This window comes from Glycine soja, chromosome 15, assembly GCF_004193775.1.
Source record: "Glycine soja cultivar W05 chromosome 15, ASM419377v2, whole genome shotgun sequence".
In the NCBI taxonomy this organism is placed as follows: Eukaryota; Viridiplantae; Streptophyta; class Magnoliopsida; order Fabales; family Fabaceae; genus Glycine; species Glycine soja.
In genome coordinates this window covers 26,412,589-26,431,920 of record NC_041016.1, presented here as the reverse complement: position 1 = coordinate 26,431,920, position 19,332 = coordinate 26,412,589, and the positions used below count along the sequence as shown (strand labels likewise).

At 37.7% G+C, this 19,332-nt stretch overlaps 1 protein-coding gene across 1 annotated transcript; it reads right to left on the bottom strand.

Moving 5' to 3' along the window:
• Positions 1–13,137: 13,137 nt before the first annotated feature.
• Positions 13,138–18,746, bottom strand: LOC114386022. The gene is made up of 2 exons (XM_028346034.1): positions 18,461–18,746; positions 13,138–13,283 (listed from the first exon to the last, which is right to left on the bottom strand). The coding sequence occupies exons 1-2, from the start codon at positions 18,744–18,746 to the stop codon at positions 13,138–13,140; spliced, it is 432 nt and encodes a 143-aa protein (XP_028201835.1).
• Between the last annotated feature and the right edge of the window lie 586 nt (positions 18,747–19,332).

Genomic DNA, 19,332 nt, shown 5'->3' with positions numbered 1-19,332 from the left:
GGAACTTATGAGACTCCATCAACATGAAGAGAATGATATAAAGAGAAAAGGAATAACACTCAGAGCCTCATCATCTTTTGTTCAAGAAGAAAGTGACAAAGAGGACTTGACTGAAATAGAAGAAGATGATGATGATTTCAGACTCTTTGTGAAAAGGTTCAATAAATTTCTGAGAAATAAAAGAAATAAAAGGGAATCAAACATCAATACAAAGAAGAAAGAAGAAGACTCCTCCTTAGCCCCAACATGCTATGAAAGTAATCAACCTGGGCATGTGAGATTCGATTATCTTGTCTTTGAAAGAAAAATTGAAAAATCCAACAAGAGGAATCTCAAAGAAAAGAAAGAAAAGAAAGCATAGATCACTTGGGAAGAAAATAAAAAAAAAAAAATTCAAGTGATTCAGAAAAATAAAATCATAAATCTGGGTATCATGATGAAAGACTGAGAAAACGGAGAAGAGCAAAGGCGATATATTGATAGCAATTTCTCCAAACACATGGCATGCATCAAAATTTATTCATATTTCTCCCCAAGACAAATGGATATGTGATTTATGGAGACAACAAATGAAGGCCACTTGATCAAAAAGCCCAACAAGTAATATCAAATGATACCAACAGGTCACTTGTCATTAATTGATTACTTTGATGATTTTTGTCTATGATTGTTAACTTTTAATTGAGTTTTTGATGCTTGTTTACTCCTTAAGTATTTGATTGTCATTAATGTTTTTGATTGATAGTTATGTTGATTATTGTTTTTGATTATGTTTTGATGATTGCTTTTGTTAGATTGTGTTTAATTGTAAGTATTTGATTATATTTGATTGGTGTGTGTTAATTGTTTGATTAATACTTGTTTGAATGAATTAAATACATATTAGTGATGATGATTGATAAGTGTTAGATGTATTTAGCATAAACATAGATATTCTCTTAAGAAACTAGCCTAGGATAGGCTCTGGTAATCGATTACCAGCCAGTGTAATCGATTACACATGAACAGGCAGCCTGTAATCGATTACAACATCCTGTAATCGATTACCAGTAGGCTTATTGGTCCTGTAATCGATTACCAGTCCCTGTAATCGATTACAATTCGTCCTCATCTATAAATATTCACGAAATCAGAGCTGCTGCACAGCCAAAGCCTCCTCCACGTTTTCTCCATACCTAAAACTTCAAATCTTCGAATCTCACTCAATTCTTCACCAAATCACGTCTCGTAAAGCCCTATCTTCCTCTTTTTCACTACTCTTTCACTTCCACCGATCAAAATCCACAAAAACTTCATCAAATGGCAGAGCCATCGAAGAAGAGAAAGGGATCATCCTCCACCGCTGCTGCTGCTGCCCATCGCCGCCACGGCCCATCCGGAGCACCCACAGCACCTATTCATCCTTCTTTTAGTGTCATCTCCAAGATCATCAACATTGTTTTCATCCGATGATCAGCGTCTACAGTACCTTTCTCAGTTTTCTTCTAGAATAATCTTAGACCCTAAGTACCTAGACGTAGAATTCTTTAATGATGAAACGTTTGATTGCTATCAAGTGTTTCAAAATTCTGGTCTTGCTGATTTCATGTCATTAAAATTGCCATATTATCCTGAACTTGTAAAGGTCTTCTACTGCAATTTAAAAATTCAGGATGGTATTATTATGTCTGAGGTGCATGGTACTTCTATGGTCATTGATCAGTCACTTTTCTTTTCTTTGACTCATTTACCCAGTCAAGGTGCACCTTTTGAGGGCACCATTGTTGATGACTGGAAATTCGATTATTCAAGTCATGATGCTCGTCGCATGGTCTGCAATGCTCAAGCTGAAATGACCGGTAGATTGCTGGCCGGGTCATTAACTTTTGATAATCGCATCATGCATTATATCATTGTTAGAATTTTGCTTCCTCGGTCTTCAAATTTAGCACAAGCCTCTGAGGAGGATTTGATTCTTATGTGGGCTTTTCTTACCGGTCGTCAGATCGACTGGGCCCATTTGGTTCGGTACCGAATGCATAAGGCATTACGGGCCAATGCACCTCTTCCTTATCCACATTTGATTACTCTGTTTTTGCGTCATTTTCAAATTCCGCTTGATGATGAACCCTTTGTTCAAGTCAAGCGTTCCTTTGCAATTGGTGCTGGTGCAGTGACCTCCTTTGGGTATCGTAAAGATAGGAATGGACAATGGCTGAAGAAGGATGCACTCCCTCCTCAAGATGAACGTACTCCTTCACCTCCCCCTCAGCGTGAAGATTCAGCACTCCTGAATGAAGTCCTTACCGAATTACGAGGTCTTCGTTCTTATGTTGGTGAACGTTTTGACTCATTGGATACACGCTTTGCCGGCATGGATATTCGCCTCACACAAGTTAAAGAAGATGTCTCCTTCATCCGTAGTTGCTTTGATCCACCACCACCGCCTCCATCATCCTCTTAGATTAATTGTTATTATTATCATGACTAAGTCTTATTAGTAATTAAGTATTCTTAGTACTTTGTTTTATCGCCGTGTATTTGGCTTTTTGTTGCTCTAGTTATCGTACTCTTGCACTATTATTATATTTCAGGACTTTGCTTTGGTTGGTTATAACAATGTGTGGATTTATTTTGGTTTCATGTTTGGCTATGTTTGGATTTTGTTTGTATTGCTTAGTTCTTTTTGATGTTGCCAAAGGGGGAGAGAACTTGAGAGAGCTTGGGTTAGAAATCAATTAGAATTAAGTAAAATTAGGCATACATGCCAAAAGATAGGGGGAGTAAGGGTTGTGTGAACGTGCTATCATATTGTATATACCTTGTCTTGATTTCAGGGATTGTCATCATCAAAAAGGGGGAGATTGTAGAAGGAGATTGTAGAAGATCTTTGATGTTTTGATGATGATCAAAAAGCTTAGAAATCAAGTGATAAAAGTTAGAAATCAAGTGATCATCAATTCCAAAACATAGGGGGAGTAAACTCAAATTTTATATATATACATTGTTTGTTTGAATCTTGATTTCAGGACTTATATTGTCATCATCAAAAAGGGGGAGATTGTAGAAGCAAATGACTTTGATGTTTTGATGATGATCATGATGATTTGATGCAAATGATGCAAATGATTCAAGAATACAAGCCACAACATCAAAATGATCACTAGTATTTTAGGAAGGGAATTCCTAATTGATTTAGCAAAGGTTTGGCCAAGTAATTTGAGTTATAAAGTGTTTTTCAAGATATTTACTCTCTGGTAATCGATTACCAGAGGATGTAATCGATTACCAGTGGCCAAAAATGGTTTACAACAGCTACTAAATATTTGAATTCAAATTTTAGACTGTGTAATCGATTACACCATATTGGTAATCGATTACCAGCAGTTAATAAACGTTTTAATTCAAATATTAAAGCCTGTAATCGATTACACAATTATTGTAATCGATTACCAGAGGAGATTTTCAGAAAATAACTTTCAAGAGTCATATCTATTCAAATGTTTTATGAATGACCATCAAAGGTCTATTTATATGTGACTTTGAAACACGAATAAAGAGAGAGTTTTTGATAGCCCAAAAAGTTTTATCCTCTCAAAAGATTAAGAGAGTTTTTCTAAATTGAAATGTCTTATCCTCTCAAAGAATTCCTTGGTCAAACACTTGCATATTCAAATAAGGAATTGTGATTGATCTTCATTGTACAATCTGTCTCTTTCAAGAGAGATTTCTTCTTCTTTTCTTTTTACTTCTGAAAAAGGGTTAAGAGACTGAGGGTCTCTTGTTGTAAAGGATTCCTGAACACAAGGGAAGGGTTGTCCCTGTGTGATTCAGACTTTGTAAAAGGATTTTACAAAGAGAGTGGAAAATCTCAAGTGGGTTGCTTGAGGACTGGACGTAGGCACAGGAAGTGACCGAACCAGTATAAATCAAGTTTGCATTTCTCTCTTCCCTTAAACTTCTTTTATTTATTGCTATTTATCTTTTGCCTTTAAATAAGTTTATTCTGAATTATCTTTTGAGTAATTCATGTTAAAGGTGCATTGTTAATCTAAAAAGAGAGAGCGAAATTTTAAATTGGGGAATAGTTCTTGTTATCTTAATTCAACCCCCCCTTCTTAAGATAACTGAGGCCATTTGTCTAACAGCCGAGGCCTTCTATCGCTCTCAGCCTCTCTTCAAGTAAATCAATCTTTCCCTTATCTTTTGCAAAGGGAACGGATTCTTTAACGGGTGCGGGTGGAGACGGGACATGGCGGACTATGTTTGGTTGGGGCAATTCATGGGGGGCTGGATCCTTGAGGGGCAGTAGAGGGCCTAGATGGGCATCTTCTTCATCGTCTTCTTGCAGGGGATAGTCGGCATAAGGAAGGAGTTGCCCCTCGAAGGTAGGGGCTTGGTTCAAATCATCCGGAGCAGTACGGGGAGTGAAGTCTGGAGGCAAGCCATAAGGGTAAGCTTGAGGACTATACCTCTGACCGAACACCGTCGTGTTTCTATCTCGGCCCAAGTTTATTGCGGGCTGTAGCACCGGTTCCACTTCCCTAGCTGTATTGGAGGCGGTCGCCGTGGCATTATCCTCTATAGTTTTCTGAAGCTTTAGCATGGCCTCCGTGATAGAAGCCATTTGATCTTTTAAGGCCGATAGGTCAGCCATCATCTGTTCTTGCACTCCCTCTTCATTATCCATTTTTCTGGATCGAGTGTTATAGGGGTGCCTCTGCGCTTTCTTAGTTATTGTGAGTTCCCTAAAGAAACAAACAATGGTGAGTATGCCACCAAAACATGAATATGCTAATGAATGATTGGAGCACTTGGATCCACCTCAAGATTTTTAGATAACGTGATGAGTTTAGAACTTCTCGTTTTATAAAAAAGAACAAAGCTTTTATCTAGCCAAGATCATACAAAGGTGTTACAACAGAACCTAACGGTTTCTAATTATATGGGCCATCAAATATATAATGTGTTGATAGTAGTTGATTAGCCCATGAATTTCCTCGGGGGCTGTACACACTTCAGCGATGACCTTTGCTTTGGCTAATAGTCGCGGGAGGTCTTGACTTCCATTCAAGGTCAAGGCGAACCTATCCATCTACATGGTCGCTTCTTGATGCAATGCATCAATCACCCTCCCTCTTGCTTCCTTCTCGGCGTACGCCTGTGTGAAGTCCTCCACTAGCTTTTGTTCATGGGTCAACGACTGGCTTAACTCTTCCTTGTATTGCCCTATGATAGCTAGCATGCTTTGCTCCGTGGCTTCCAAGTGTTGAGCCAAACTCCTTTTGGATCTTGAGCAAGCAGCTAACTCTTCCTTTAAGATCGTGCCATGCACCCGTGACTGGTCCCTTTCCTCTCTCCGAAGCTTGAGCTCATTGTTGCTGCCTTACAAAGCTCCTCGGAATTTATCTCGGCCATGTTCCTCCTTGCGGGCCCTTTTGGTTTCTTGTTCAAGGGCTCTTGCAGTGGCCGCGTTTTCCTCTCGTAACTCGGTGCACTCTTTCCGGATGTTTGTAGCGGCTGTCTTGAATTTTTCTTTGGCGAGTCTTGCCTTCCCTAGCTCTAATTTTAGAGCTTGGACTTCTTCATCTTCCTCTGGAGCTTCGAAGTTCTCCTCATCGATAACTTTCAACTTGGAGAGCCAATCTAACCCTCGCGTATGAACTCTTAGCCATTCATGATAACCACCGATGACGCCATTACGGATGCCCCTAAGTTCTTTATCTTTCCTCAACGGACTTCTCCACGCCTTGTGGACTCTTTGTACGACCTTGAGACTTGGCGCGCCGAAATCTCTCACAAGGAAAGGCGAGAGGCTCTCTTCCGTTGGCTCTCCCCTCATGGGGTACCCTAGCTGTCTTATGGCAAGTGCGGGATTATAGTTAATACAACCCCTTGTCCCCATCAACAGAACATTAGGATACTCCCCACATGAGAAAAGAACTCCCTCCTTTCCTTCCTTCCATCGAGGAAACCAATTGATTGTGCTGCCCCCTATCCCAGCCAAGTGTTGGTCCCAATCGACTCTTCTCTTTTTGACGCACGAGCGATAACTTTGAAGCGGACACGGGTGTCTTATGTCTTGTTGGAATAGGTGTGAAACCAACCACACACAAAGAGCGGGCAAGCAGCAGACGATCCGTGCGCTGTTCTTCTCGCACCTTCGATCAAATGTGTCGAATGAGTCCGCCAAGATAGCCACCACTGGGCTTTCCCTGCTATGGTGATATGCAAGGAAAGCATCAATTGCGGCTAGGTCCACCAAACCGTCCACGTTCGGAAAGAGGACAACCCAAAGATCAGCAAAGCTAGTATATCCGCAAACGGGACCCACTTCTCTTGACTTGCCATATCCCTTGCCTTGCCTTCCAAGTATTTTCGTGGTAGGCCCACTATGCCGTTTCGAGTTTGCTTCATGCGATCCAACTCTCTTGCCGAATCTTCGACCACAGCTGCAATCTTACTCAAGGAGGGAAGAAACCCGAAGAAAAGATACGGTTTTCTTCCCCCAAGAGGGCATCCTAGTATCTCCTCAAACTCTTCAACAGTCGGTACCATTTGGAAGTCCCCAAACGTGAAGCATCTCAACGGCTGGTCATAGTATTGGACGAGGGATACAACAGCTTCCGTAAATACCTCTGCTGCAGTCAAATCTAAAATCTTTCCGTACACTTTGCGGAAGGCTTGCCTTTGGAGAGGTCCCATCAATCGTCCCAACTCCTTGAGGCTGGTGACATCTAGACCCTTAATCTTGACTTGATAAAATCTTTTTCCGTTTTGATTTGTCCCCATCATTTACCTAAAAAAGGGGTGGATCAATACTCCGATATGAATGATGCAATGCGTATGCATGAAACGGAAAGAAAACAAAACAGGGGGGTAATTTTACATATACAAGACCAAAAAAGACCCATCTTTTTAATACTATGTTTTAGGCATTATGGCGCCTCAACGTATGTATTAAAAAGTGACGTATTACTCTAGAAAAACCAAATACCACTAGCAAAACTACATTTTATGTGCTATTTGCAGAGAAATGCATGAGAACAAATGGCACAGAGTGTGTTTGCTCTATGCCCCTATTTGGGAACCTATAGGATGATATCTAGGGGTCTCTAATAACTACTCTCAACGATTCATAACTCATATGGCTGTTTTCTAGAGGTATCATCACTCAAGATAATAATATTGTGGTGGTATGGAATACCAGCGACAACACATTATAAAGAGAGAAAGCTCTAGATGAGGTTTCACTATTATCAAGCAAGTCGGAGACCTAGCATGATCATAGATTCACCTTCACTCCTTAGATTCCCATGAACCCGGGTATAGGGCCCCTTTTTTACTCAAACCTGTGGGTGCTTAGAATGCAGTGTAAAAATGTGGAAAAGACAACAGTTATTATATTTTACACAGTTCAATAAATGCACACACAAAGTTTCATAATTCCACAATTCCTTAAAATAGGCCTAACTCACAAAAATAGTCCCCAGTGGAGTCGCCAACTGTCGCAACATGCCCTTTTGCGGGCGAGCGAGGCGAGGCTCACGGGTGCGCTTTCCAAAGGAGGAAAGATGCGCGGAGTCACCACCAACGTTTATTTGTGGAAAACGTCAGAAAAACTGAAGGAAATCGGTCGAAAAGAAAATTCCAAGTTCGGGAGTTGTATTTATGTTTGAGGAAGGTATTAGCACCTCTCACGTTTGTCTCAAAGGACAACAACCTTATTTTTAGAATTGTGGAAATTGTGTTACCTTAACTTTTATTTTATTTTTGTTTTTGAGGTCGATAAAAGCGGAGCTTTTGCTCCTACGTACCCTTCATCGAAGAGGAAATCAGACCTACGCAGTTCTTTTTAAGGGTGAATCAAGCGACTCTTTATACTTGGAAGGTGATCATTTTAAGGCGTTGGACCTTACAAATGATCCATTTACTTGGTAAGAAAAACTGAGATATTGAACTTTTCAAAACCTTTTTTAGTGACTTTTTTGTGGACGAGCTTGACTTTGCGGGTTGATTTTAGCCTTAGTTTTACTTTAGTTATTAGTCAATTCAATTAAGAACGAGAAATCCCAAAGAGAAACGTCCGATTGATTTTTCCGCTTTATTTTACTAAAAGGTATTTTTTTATTATTATATTATTATTTTACCTCTTTTTTGATTTCCAACGTAGTTACGGCACGACCGAACGGTCGGATTTCATTTTAACAGAAATTAACGGATATTACAAATCAAATGATCAGTGGAAATTTATTTTATTTTTTGATTAGACGAGAAATGACTTAAATAAATGACTGAAGCACATCAAAAGAGGGTACAGAAAGTAAATGAAAATGAGAATAAAAGTACACGAAACAAATGGGGACCACCACGGGTACATAGAATGAATTGAAAAGCTTGGTTTGGGGTACTTATCGGTTGAAGACCGAAGGAAAACGAAGAACGAACGATGAATGTCGAAGAACGGTTGAAAATCTCCGCGTAATTACCCACGGAAACGTTATAGAGGAGCCTCGGCTTGGATTTTCTTCACGGAAACAATTTTCCTCAGCAATTTCAAGTGAATACAAAGTGCCAAGAAGGCTGAACCCCTTCCTTCTTCATTCCTCCCCCTATTTATAGCAAAATAGGGGAGGAGCTTGCCACCCAGCTCGCCCAGGCGAGCTCAGCTCGCCCAGGTGAGCCAGGTTGCTTCCTCCAAAAGCAATCGCCTTCTGGAGGAAGAATCTGGAAGGCCCAAGTGGGTCTGGTTGCTATTTGCACCCTTTTTTTTTACTAAATACACCCCTTTACTTTTTTGGTGATTCTTTTTCCGTAACGTTACGAAAATTTACGAATTTCGTAACGACACTTATTTTCTTTCCGTAAGGTTACGGAACCTTATGGATCATGTATTTACTCTTTTTTAGCTTTTGAAAAAAAGTTACGGAAACTCACGGATTGCGTAACAATACTTCCTTTTGGTTTCTATCAAATTACGGAATTTCACGGATGGCGTAATCACGCTTCCTTTTGATTTACGGGGCGTCTTGGGACTTCACATATTGTGCAACAAAGGGTGCCAAGTACTTCGAAGCGGTCAATCAAAGGTTGCATGCCATCAAGCAATAGTCCCCAAACGAAATTAGGGTATGACACAAGGTTATTGGAAATCTCAAGAAACGGTGGTTGCTTGGGGACTGGATGTAGGCACGGGTTGTGGCCGAACCAGTATAAATCTTGTGTTTGTCTTCTTCTTCCCTACACTCTTTACTTTTCTGCTGTGTACTTTTATTTCCGCTTTACTTTTGTCTAAGTTATTGTTTTTGGTCTTTACTTCCTCATAACTTAGTAGTAAAGCCTAATTGAATCTAATAACATTAAGAAGGATAAATTTTTAATTAGTCAAGACACGTTCATAATTAATTCAACCCCCCCCCCTTCTTAATTATTCTGAGGCCACTTGATCCAACAGATTCAAGAGAAGAAATCAAGAAGCAACAAGTCAAGACTTCATATAGGATAAGTATTAAAAGAATTTTTCAAAAACAAAATAGCACAGGTTTGTTTTACAAAAGAATTTTCTCAAATTTTCTAAGTTACCAGAGTGATTACTCTCTGGTAATCGATTACCTGTTATCAGTATCGATTACCAGTGACCAGTTTGGTTTTCAAAATGTTTTCAAATGATTTATAACGTTCCAAAATGATTTTCAAATAGTGTAATCGATTACACTATATTAGTAATCAATTACAAGTGAATCTGAACGTTGGAATTCAAATCCAATTGTGAAGAGTCACAACTTTTCATAAAACACATTGTGTAATCGATTACACCTTTGTGGTAATCGATTACCAGTGAACAGTTTTGAAGAAAAAGTTAAGAGTTATAACTCTTAACATGGTTTTCTCTAAAGTCACAACTCTTCCAATGGTTTCTTTGACCAGACATGAAGAGTCTATAAAAGCATGACTTTGGCACACGTTTAATAAATGTATGATATTCTTCCACACAATTCTTTTTCACAATCTTTATCTAACCATTGCCCATTGCTTTTTCTTTGCCAAAAAGCTTTCTAAACTTTGTTTTTTCTACAAGTGGAAATTCTGCAGAAAACAAAAGTGTGCTATCTTTTCTTCCTTCTCCCTTTTGCCAAAAGATTCAAAGGACTAACCACTTGAGAATTATTTTGATTCTCCTTTCTCCCTCTTGACAAAAGATTCAAAGGACTAACCACCTGAGAATTCTTTTGATTCTTCCCTTTCCCTTTAAACAAAAGATTTCAAAGGACTAACCGCCTGAAATATCTTTTGTTTCCCTTTACAAAGATTCAAGGGACTAACTGCCTAAGAATTCTTTGTCTTAACACATTGGAGCGTACATCCTTTGTGGTACAAGTAGAGCGTACATCTACTTGGGTTGTGATACTGAGAACAAGAGAGGGTATGTCTCTTGTGGATCAGTTCAAGTGGAGCGTACATCCACTTGGTTGTTCAAAGAGAACAAGGGAGGGTACATCCCTTGTGGATCTTTGCTTGTAAAGGATTTTACAAGGTTATTGGAAATCTCAAGAACCGGTGGTTGCTTGGGGACTGGATGTAAGCACGGGTTGTGGCCGAAGCAGTATAAATCTTGTGTTTGTCTTCTTCTTCCCTACACTCTTTAATTTCCGCTGTGTACTTTTATTTCCGCTATACTTTTGTCTAAGTTATTGTTTTTGTTCTTTACTTTCACATAACTTAGTAGTAAAGCCTAATTGAATCTAGTAACATTAAGAAGGATAAATTTTTTAATTAGTCAAGACACGTTCATAATTAATTCAACCCCCCCTTCTTAATTTTTCTAAGGCCACTTGATCCAACACAATCGAATCAAATATCTAAATTGTTTGAAATCGCAAATTATGTTGGAAGTGCATCCAAATAATATGTGATTGAATTTACAAATTAGGAAATGAATACATAACCTAATTTTTTTTCAATCCTAAACATAATCACAATCATGAAAAACAAAAATAGGATTGAAGAGAAAGAAGAACATTCCCAAACAATAGAAATTTCAAACCAGAACTCAAATTCAGTCTTGCTTAGAGTGGATCATTGGATTGATTAATTGTTTAATCCTCCACGATCATCCCCAATGGAGAAACCAGGAATTTTTATGCAAGAGAATGGTGGAACAAAAGTGAAAAGATGAAGAAGAACGAAGAATAATTAAGAGAAAAAGAGAGAAAAAAGAAAGCTTACACAACATGTTTTGTACAAAATGAAGTTCTTAGTGAAGTTCTGTCACTAACTAATTAGATAACACTAATATATAAAGTGTTAGTAACTAAGTAACTGACTACCTAACTAATTAACTAACTACCTAACAAATTAATTAAACTAATTACACAAACAAAAGCCCAAACTCGCAACTCAATTATTCAAGTGTAGAGGTTCTTACTTCCAAGCTCAATTTGACCCTCGAGATGACAGAATTGGCCAAAGCTTATTTGTACCAAAATTTAAGATTGATTTCTTATCTTTCTAGGGACTACTCACATGTTCCATTGGGAGTTTTGTAGTGTCCTCTAGGCCATGCACAAGGAAGATAGGTCAAGTAAGCACAAAATCTGAAATTTAGCTACTATTTTCAATTAAGCTCAATCATTTGCCTAAGACCAAAACTGAGTTAAGGTGAGAAAATAAGATTCAAGAAGATATCAATTGAGTTAAGAAGAATAGAAAAATATTAAACTACGAATGATCAATCAAATTCCCCCACACTTTATCTTTTGCACTCCTGATCAAAACTAAATGAAAGATTAAGAAAAAGAAATCAAACTAAAAAATAGCCACAACTAAAAGAAAGGTATGAATAAGGTACACATATTTTTCAATGGATCCTAACAATGCACAAAAATGAGAGAGATGGAAAATGGAAGAATGGTCTCAAGGTAACAAACAATCCATAAACACATGATCACAAAATACAAAGCGAACAAGTAGTCAAGTCAAAATTAAGAATGTACCATGGTGATAGAAATATCTCAAAGAACAACACTCAACCTTATCAAATGTGTATGCGTTTGTGTTTACACTCAAACACCACATGTGACTGGCACATCCAAATTTTGACAAGATTCAAATCCATTCAACTTGAAATACACAAGTATCAAAAGATCAAAAGGACTTCTATTGGCTTCTAATGTATGACTTAGGTAAGGGTGGATAGAGAAGGATATTTAGGATAAAACTAAGGGAAAAGAGGGACAATGGGGAATAAATTAATAAGTAAAAAGAGGGATAGAAACAAAGAACAAAGTGGAGATCAATAAAATTAAAATAACAAGAACTTACAAGAATGAAAATGAACCACAACACATGTTTTTCTCATTCATTTTTTTCTTCTCTTGTTTGTAATTTTTTTTTTTAACTTTTGCTTTTATACTCCCATTTTTCCTTTTCTTTTATTGTTTACATTTTTTTATTTTCTTCATTTGTTTTTCTTTTGTACTCTTTTTTTTCCTTTTCAACAAGTCACAAGAAAATGGAATGACAGAGACAAAGGAACTTTCATAAAATAAAGTACAAATCCCCCACACTTGTTTGTAACTCACTCCCAAAACAATTCCAATACCCCCCCCCCCCTAAATTTTAGGAAAACATGATTTTCTACTTTTTGGCTTGTAATGAGCTACAAAATGAAAGAAGTGGCTAAAGGCTTAAATAGGGTGGCAATGGATATCAATGCAAGGTATATTTATTTGGCTAATGACTAAAAGAAAGAAGTCCTAAATCATCTCAATCAATGCATGTGCAACAAGGAATGACAAGATAAGAAAAGCAAAAAAACCTAGTGTAATCTAGCAGATGAGTGAAATCACACATGAAAGAGCATGAATGGACTAAGGCAATCTAGAAACAGAACAAAAACAAAACAAATACAGGAAAACAGAGAACAACAACAAAACATAAACAACATACAAATACAAAAAAATAGAAACAAAATATAGACAAAAAAGAAAACAAAATATAGAAAACAAAAAACAGAACACAAAAAAATAAAAAATAAATTTTTTCTAAACCCTCCCCCCACACTTGAAATGCATATTATTCTCAATGTGAGCATGTAATGAAATGCAAACAAAAAGACAACATATAAAAGAAAAGGGAAGGAAACTCCTCAAGTGTCATTCAAGACACATCATCACATAGAATTGGCACAACCAAAGAGAGGTCCTCCATAACTTCCTCCTCCACTTGGGGGCTCTCATGAAAAAGCTTGAGTTGGTGACCATTCACTTTGAAGACTTTACCAATAACTTCATTTTTAATCTCAACTGCACCATGGGAAAAAACATTAGTAATAAAAAAAGTGATGCAATCCTATCCCCCAAGGGCATTGGATAGAAGACTCCAAGAAAATTAGGCCAGAGAGGCAAGAGAAGGCCCTAGGGTTTTCACGAGCCTTAGGGTAGATTTTGGGCCCATGGGCTAAGTATGAGACCACTTATCATTGTACATATTAGATTAGGGTTTCATTATTTTTTTGGCCTTGTATTTAGGGCTCCATATTGTAGGGAGGGTACCCTAGTAATGTAGGATTTTTCAGCCCTTGTATTTTAGGGCACCTAGACTAGTTTTTTTTATCAGGGGTAGTTTTGTAATTTCACATGCATTAAGTGCACTATTTGATTTGTGTGTTGGGAGATAAATTTAATTGAATTGGGAGAAGCCCAATCCAATTAAATTTCAGACCAGCCTAAGGGGGAGGTGAGCATTTGTTTGCTATACCCCATTGCCACATCATATAGTCACATTTGTGCATGTCCTTCATGCTTTACATGCCTCATGATACCGAAGTACACTTAGTGGAGAATCTTAGATTTGATCTTGGATTAGTGGGCTTAACCATCACTGAAATTCACTAATCATAATTAGTGAAATTTTGGCTCCAAATTTGGCTCCACAAATTCAAATTCAAGTGAAATTTGAATAGAAATTCAAATTTCCCTCCAATTTTGTGCGACACTTAGGCTATAAATAGAGGCCTTGTGTGTGTATTTTTTCAACTTTTATCATTTGAGAATTACACTTCAAAGTTCAGACCTCATTTGAGGCATAAAATTTCATGCTCATTCTCTCCCTCTCCCTTCACTCATCTTTTCCTACCTTCAAGCTCTTATCCATGGCTTCCTATGCTGGTGAGCTTTTTCTTGATTCATCTTCTCCTTGAAGTGGCGTCTCCAGTCACCTTTCCTCTTTCTCCATTCCGCTACCATTGATCTTCAAGAAGCAAAGGAATCCATTGATGAAGAAGATCCAAGGCCTGCAAGCTTCACATGGAGCTACATCATGTGGTATCAAGAGCATCTTCGTCTAGGTGATGTTCTTTTGCTCCCTCTATCTTTTTGTTCGGTCAATTCACTTTAATTCCTTGTTCTTCATCTTATTTTCCATGTATATCCTCCATTTTCTTGTGGTTTGGTGCTGTTTAGAGTAGATTCAAAAAAATAAACCGATTAAATCTTAGATCTACACTTGTTCTTGCATTTCTATGGTTCAAATTTTATAGATATACTCTTGAATCATGTTTTTGTGTTGATTTTAGGTTCTATCATTTTTTAGTCATAATCTTCTTGTGCTGAACCTTTAGATCTAAATTTTCTTCCAAAATATTGATTAGAAAAAAAACACAAAAATCTAAGTAAGTCACTTAATCCATGCTGTCTTAGAGTCATGTTTAGTCATAATAATTGTCACATTATGTTCTAAGTTTGTGTTGAATTTTGATTTTGTTGATTGAATTCGAGATACATTTGTTCATGTATTCTTTTCATTCTTAGCCTATATTTTGAATTTTGAGTCTAATTCATGCATGTTATTTAGTTCATAACATGTTCTAAATCAATTCCTAGAAGTAGTCTTGTTGTTGAACTTTTTTTTTTTTTACTTTCTAAGTTTCCTACATGATGCCTTTGAAAAAATTGAGTTGTGGTGTTGAGTTGTGGCTGAATTTGTGAATCAAAATAAGACTTAAGCTCTCTTGAATTGTGTTATTCAAGACAATTGAGCATAAGCAAACACAAATTGTAACTATCCAAGCCTTAAGCAACATAAGCACTACTCTTGATTTCTAGGTTGAAATCGCTGGTGTTGGTAGCTTGAAAATACATACTTGTAAAACTTACTGAGAATTGGTCACTGCGAATTTTGAGCTGAACTTTTTACTGAATTTTCTAGACATCTGGATCAAAATTAAAAAAAAGAGCCAAGTGATTTGAATAAAAGGAAAAAATACAAAAAATCACACAAGTTGGTAGGAAAATCAGTGTCCAGGAAAAAAAGAAGTGAAAGGGAAGTGTGCTTGTTGTTTTGGCTCGAAATTTGTTCTATAATTGGTGCCGATTTTATACCAATATTAGTTTTGAAATTTCAATTGAAAATTAGTGTGAAAAAAGTGCCAAAACTAGAGGTTTCTTGAGTCTTATTTTTTTAGTTTTTTTTACTCTACTCTAGAACCATTCTAGGTTTCTCTTTGAGTCCTAGCTTGCTTTTGTGTGCTTTTCATTGCTTTAATTGTTGAATAATCCTTGAAAATTTGTCTTTTTAAAACTCTATTGGTTTAGCTTTCATTTCATTTTTTGGCCTTTGGTTATTGTTTGTCTCTTTGTTTCCTTGTTTGTGAGTTGCCATATAGGGAATTGGAAAGGAGGATTGGTGTCATCCCTTGAAGAATTTGAGTCAAGAAGCAAAGGACCAACCACCTTAAGAGCTATTGGACTAAGAAGCACTCCAAATTTAGTGAATCACCAAAGAGAGAACAACCACCAAAATTGAGGATCGTTTCGTAATTTTATAATTGGTAATTTACTTACCTTCATTGCTTTCAAGTTTTGTAACAAAAAGGCCTTTCACTGGAAGTGTGTTGGGAGCCTCCAATAGGTTACCAAACTTCCATTTGTGTGTAATAATTTTAGGCAATTTTCCCTTAGGATAGTGAGTGTTTTGTTGGGAACCTTAAATATGGTCATCCATACACTCCTAGGATCCGCCTAGTTTACATTTCTTGCACTTTAATTTCTTTCTTACTTTCATAGCTTCTTTTTCTTTACTAGTCACGCCTAGTTTATCTTGTAATTACATAATACTTTCTTCTTTCTTATCACAATTATCTTGAGTTCTTTTGAACCCTAGCTTTTACCTTTTACAAACCCCCAACAAGAAAGAACCACAACTTAGGAACCAACATGAGTCATCATTCATCTAGTGTTAATGGTGAGGGTACTAGTCATAAGGATCCTCTATCTAGAATTTTAGATGAGTTGAGTTCCCTCAAGTTATGGAAAGAAAAACTAGAAAGAAAAGAAAAAGGAAAAGAGAGGGTAGAAATAAATAAAGTTGAGAGAGAACAAATAAGAGAGGAAGAAAGAAGAAAAATAATGAGCATAAGTGAAGAACTTAGTGACTATTATAAAGGAAGGCATAGGTCACATCCTAGACCTCACTCCCATAGGAGAGAAAAGGAAAGAAAACCTCAAGAGGATAACATTAACTTCCCATACTTCCATGGGAAGGACAATGTAGAGGCTTATTTAGATTGGGAAATGAAGGTTAAGAAACTCTTTGCTTGTTGTCATACAAGTGAGGAAAGGAAGGTTCCTTTGGCTACCCTTAGCTTCCAAGGGTATGCAGTCTATTGGTGGACTTCCCTTGTTAGGGAATGAAGGATTTATGAGGATCCTCCAGTACAGTATTGGAATGACTTGAAAAGTGCCCTTAGCAAGAGGCACATCCCCTCCTACTATGAAAGGAAGCTCATGACAAGCTCCAAAGGCTTAGACAAGGGAGTATGAGTGTTGAAGAGTATAGGCAACAAATGGAACTACTCCTTTTGAGAGCTGGGCTTAGGGAGGAGGAAATAACAAGTATAGCAAGGTTCCTTAGTGGGCTTAATATGGAAGTGAGGGACAAGGTTGATCTCCTTCCATATAAGGACCTAGATGACCTAGTCCAACTTTGCATAAGGGTAGAGCAACAACTTAAAAGGAAGCCTAATTCAAAATCTTATGGCTCTCACTCTTATCCAAAGAAAGACCAAGGTGAAGGCATCTTAGGGGCTGCACCTTCTAAGCCCAAAGATGATAAGGGGAAGACAATAGAAAATCAACCCCCTAAGACTAGCTCTATAAAATGCTTTAAATGTCTTGGAAGAGGATACATTGCTTTCTCAATGTCCCACCAAGAAAACCATGATTATGAGAGACCAAGACATTTATAGTAGCCAAGATGAGGCTACTACTTCACCTTCCTCTAGTGAAAGTGAAGAAGTAAAAGGGGAAGAATCTAGTGAAGAAATTTACCCCCTAGAGGAAGGGTATCTTTTAATGGTCAGAAGGCTTCTAGGAGGCCAAACTTGTGACTTGATCGAATCTCAAAGAGAGAATATTTTTCACACAAGGTCTAAAATTTTTTTATAACACATGCTCTATCATTGTAGATAGTGATTCATGTTGCAATTGTTGTAGCACAAGATTAGTCTCTAAGTTGAGCCTTGCCATCACTCCCCATCCAAAGCCTTAAAAACTTCAATGGCTCAATGAGCAAGGGGAGATGATAGTCAATAAACAAGTGAAAGTGCCCTTCTCCACTGGAACATATAAGGATGAAGTGATTTGTGATGTAGTTCCTATGGAGGCAGGACACCTTCTCTTAGGTAGGCCATGGAAATATGATAGGAAAATCATCTATAATGGCCTAACTAATGATATAACCCTCACCCACCTTGGAACAAAGTTTGTGTTGCATCCTCAAACACCTTCACGGGTGGCCAAAGATCAACTAACTATGAAATATAAAAGGGATGAGGAAGAAAAACTAGAAAAAAAAAAAGAAGGATAGTAAGGCCTTGTCTTCAAAGGCCAAGGGGAAGGAAAAAGAGGAAAAGGGTTCCTCCGAGAAGATTGTTAAGAAGGAAAACCATTTTGCAATAAAAAGGGATATCAAAAGAGAACTCCTTCAACAATCCTTCTACCTTCTCCTATCAAGGGAAACATCCCTTAGCACTACCATACCTCTTGAGCTTGAGGTTATTCCTCAAGTAAAAGAGTCATTGGATGAGGGTTTGGTTCGTAAGAGATTAAATCCTTGTGCTTTATTGGTGCCCAAAATAGGTATTACGAGGCACCAAATCCCTATGATAGGTGGTATGATGAATATGTTGAGTGGTGCAACCCTCTTTTGTATAATACTCATGCATCCAACATCTTCATGATTCACATACATAGAGACTCATTATGTAGGTTTGTTCTTATTTTTAGTTTAATTACAAACTTAGGTGCTCATATGGGACACCTTAGGTTTGTTGTACTTTTTGGTAAGAATAATCAACATGAAAATATAGAAAAATGTATGTTTTATTGTCTCTCTGGCCCAATCTTCTTAGAGTCTTCTATCCAATGCCCTTGGGGGGTAGGATTACATCAAAAAGGACCATCCCATCTAGATCAAAGTTTACCAGAAATAAGCTTGAGGTGAAAGTGAAACAAGAGTACTTTTTGGCCAATATGGAACTCCTTCCTAAGAATCCTAGAGTCATGGAACCTCTTCACTTTCTCCTTGCAAATGTTGGAGTTCTCATAGGCTTCTAAGCGGATGTCCTTAAGTTCTTGCAACTGAAGCTTCCTTTCCATACCCGCTTCATCAAATGTCATGTTACAACTCTTCACCTTCCAATAAGCACGGTGCTCAATCTCCAATGGAAGGTGGCATGCCTTATCGAAAACCACCTTATAGGGAGACATCCCTAAAGGTGTTTGGTAAGCTGTCTTGTGGGCCCATAGAGCATCCTCAAGTAGCTTGTTCCAATCCTTCCTGTTAGGCTACACTACCTTCTACAACACCTGCTTGATTTCTCTATTAAAAACCTCTTTTTGCCCATTAGATTAGGGATGCTAAGTTGTAGCAACTTTATGCACAACCCCATACCTCTGGAGCAAGGATGTCAATGACCTATTACAAAAGTGGATCCCATGTCACTAATAATGGCTTTAGGCACACCAAACCTGCAAAAAATGTTAGATCTCACAAAATACATAACAACTTTAGAATCATTAGTTCTGGTGGTCTTAGCTTCAACCCACCTAGAAACATAATCAACAATAAGTAAAATATATGAAAAACCATGAGAACTAGGAAAAGGACCCATAAAATCTATATCCCAAACATAAAAAATCTCACAAAATAATAGGCTGCTAGGTCATCTCATGCCTATGTGTAATGGTCCCTCCTGCTCTCTAACACCGCTCACAGGTGGTGGAAAAATGATGAGCATCTCTAAAAATGGTGGGCCAATAGAATCCACAGTCTAAAATCCTCCTAACGGTCAGT

Bases quoted from the DNA above. Each gene is read 5' to 3' on its own strand.
- LOC114386022 (XM_028346034.1), bottom strand. From the start codon at position 18,746: ATGTCTCCCTATAAGGTGGTTTTCGATAAGGCATGCCACCTTCCATTG. The intron at 13,284-18,460 runs GTAAACTTTGAT...CCCATGGTGCAG, and splicing joins TCACCTCAAGCTTATTTCTG to TTGAGATTAAAAATGAAGTT.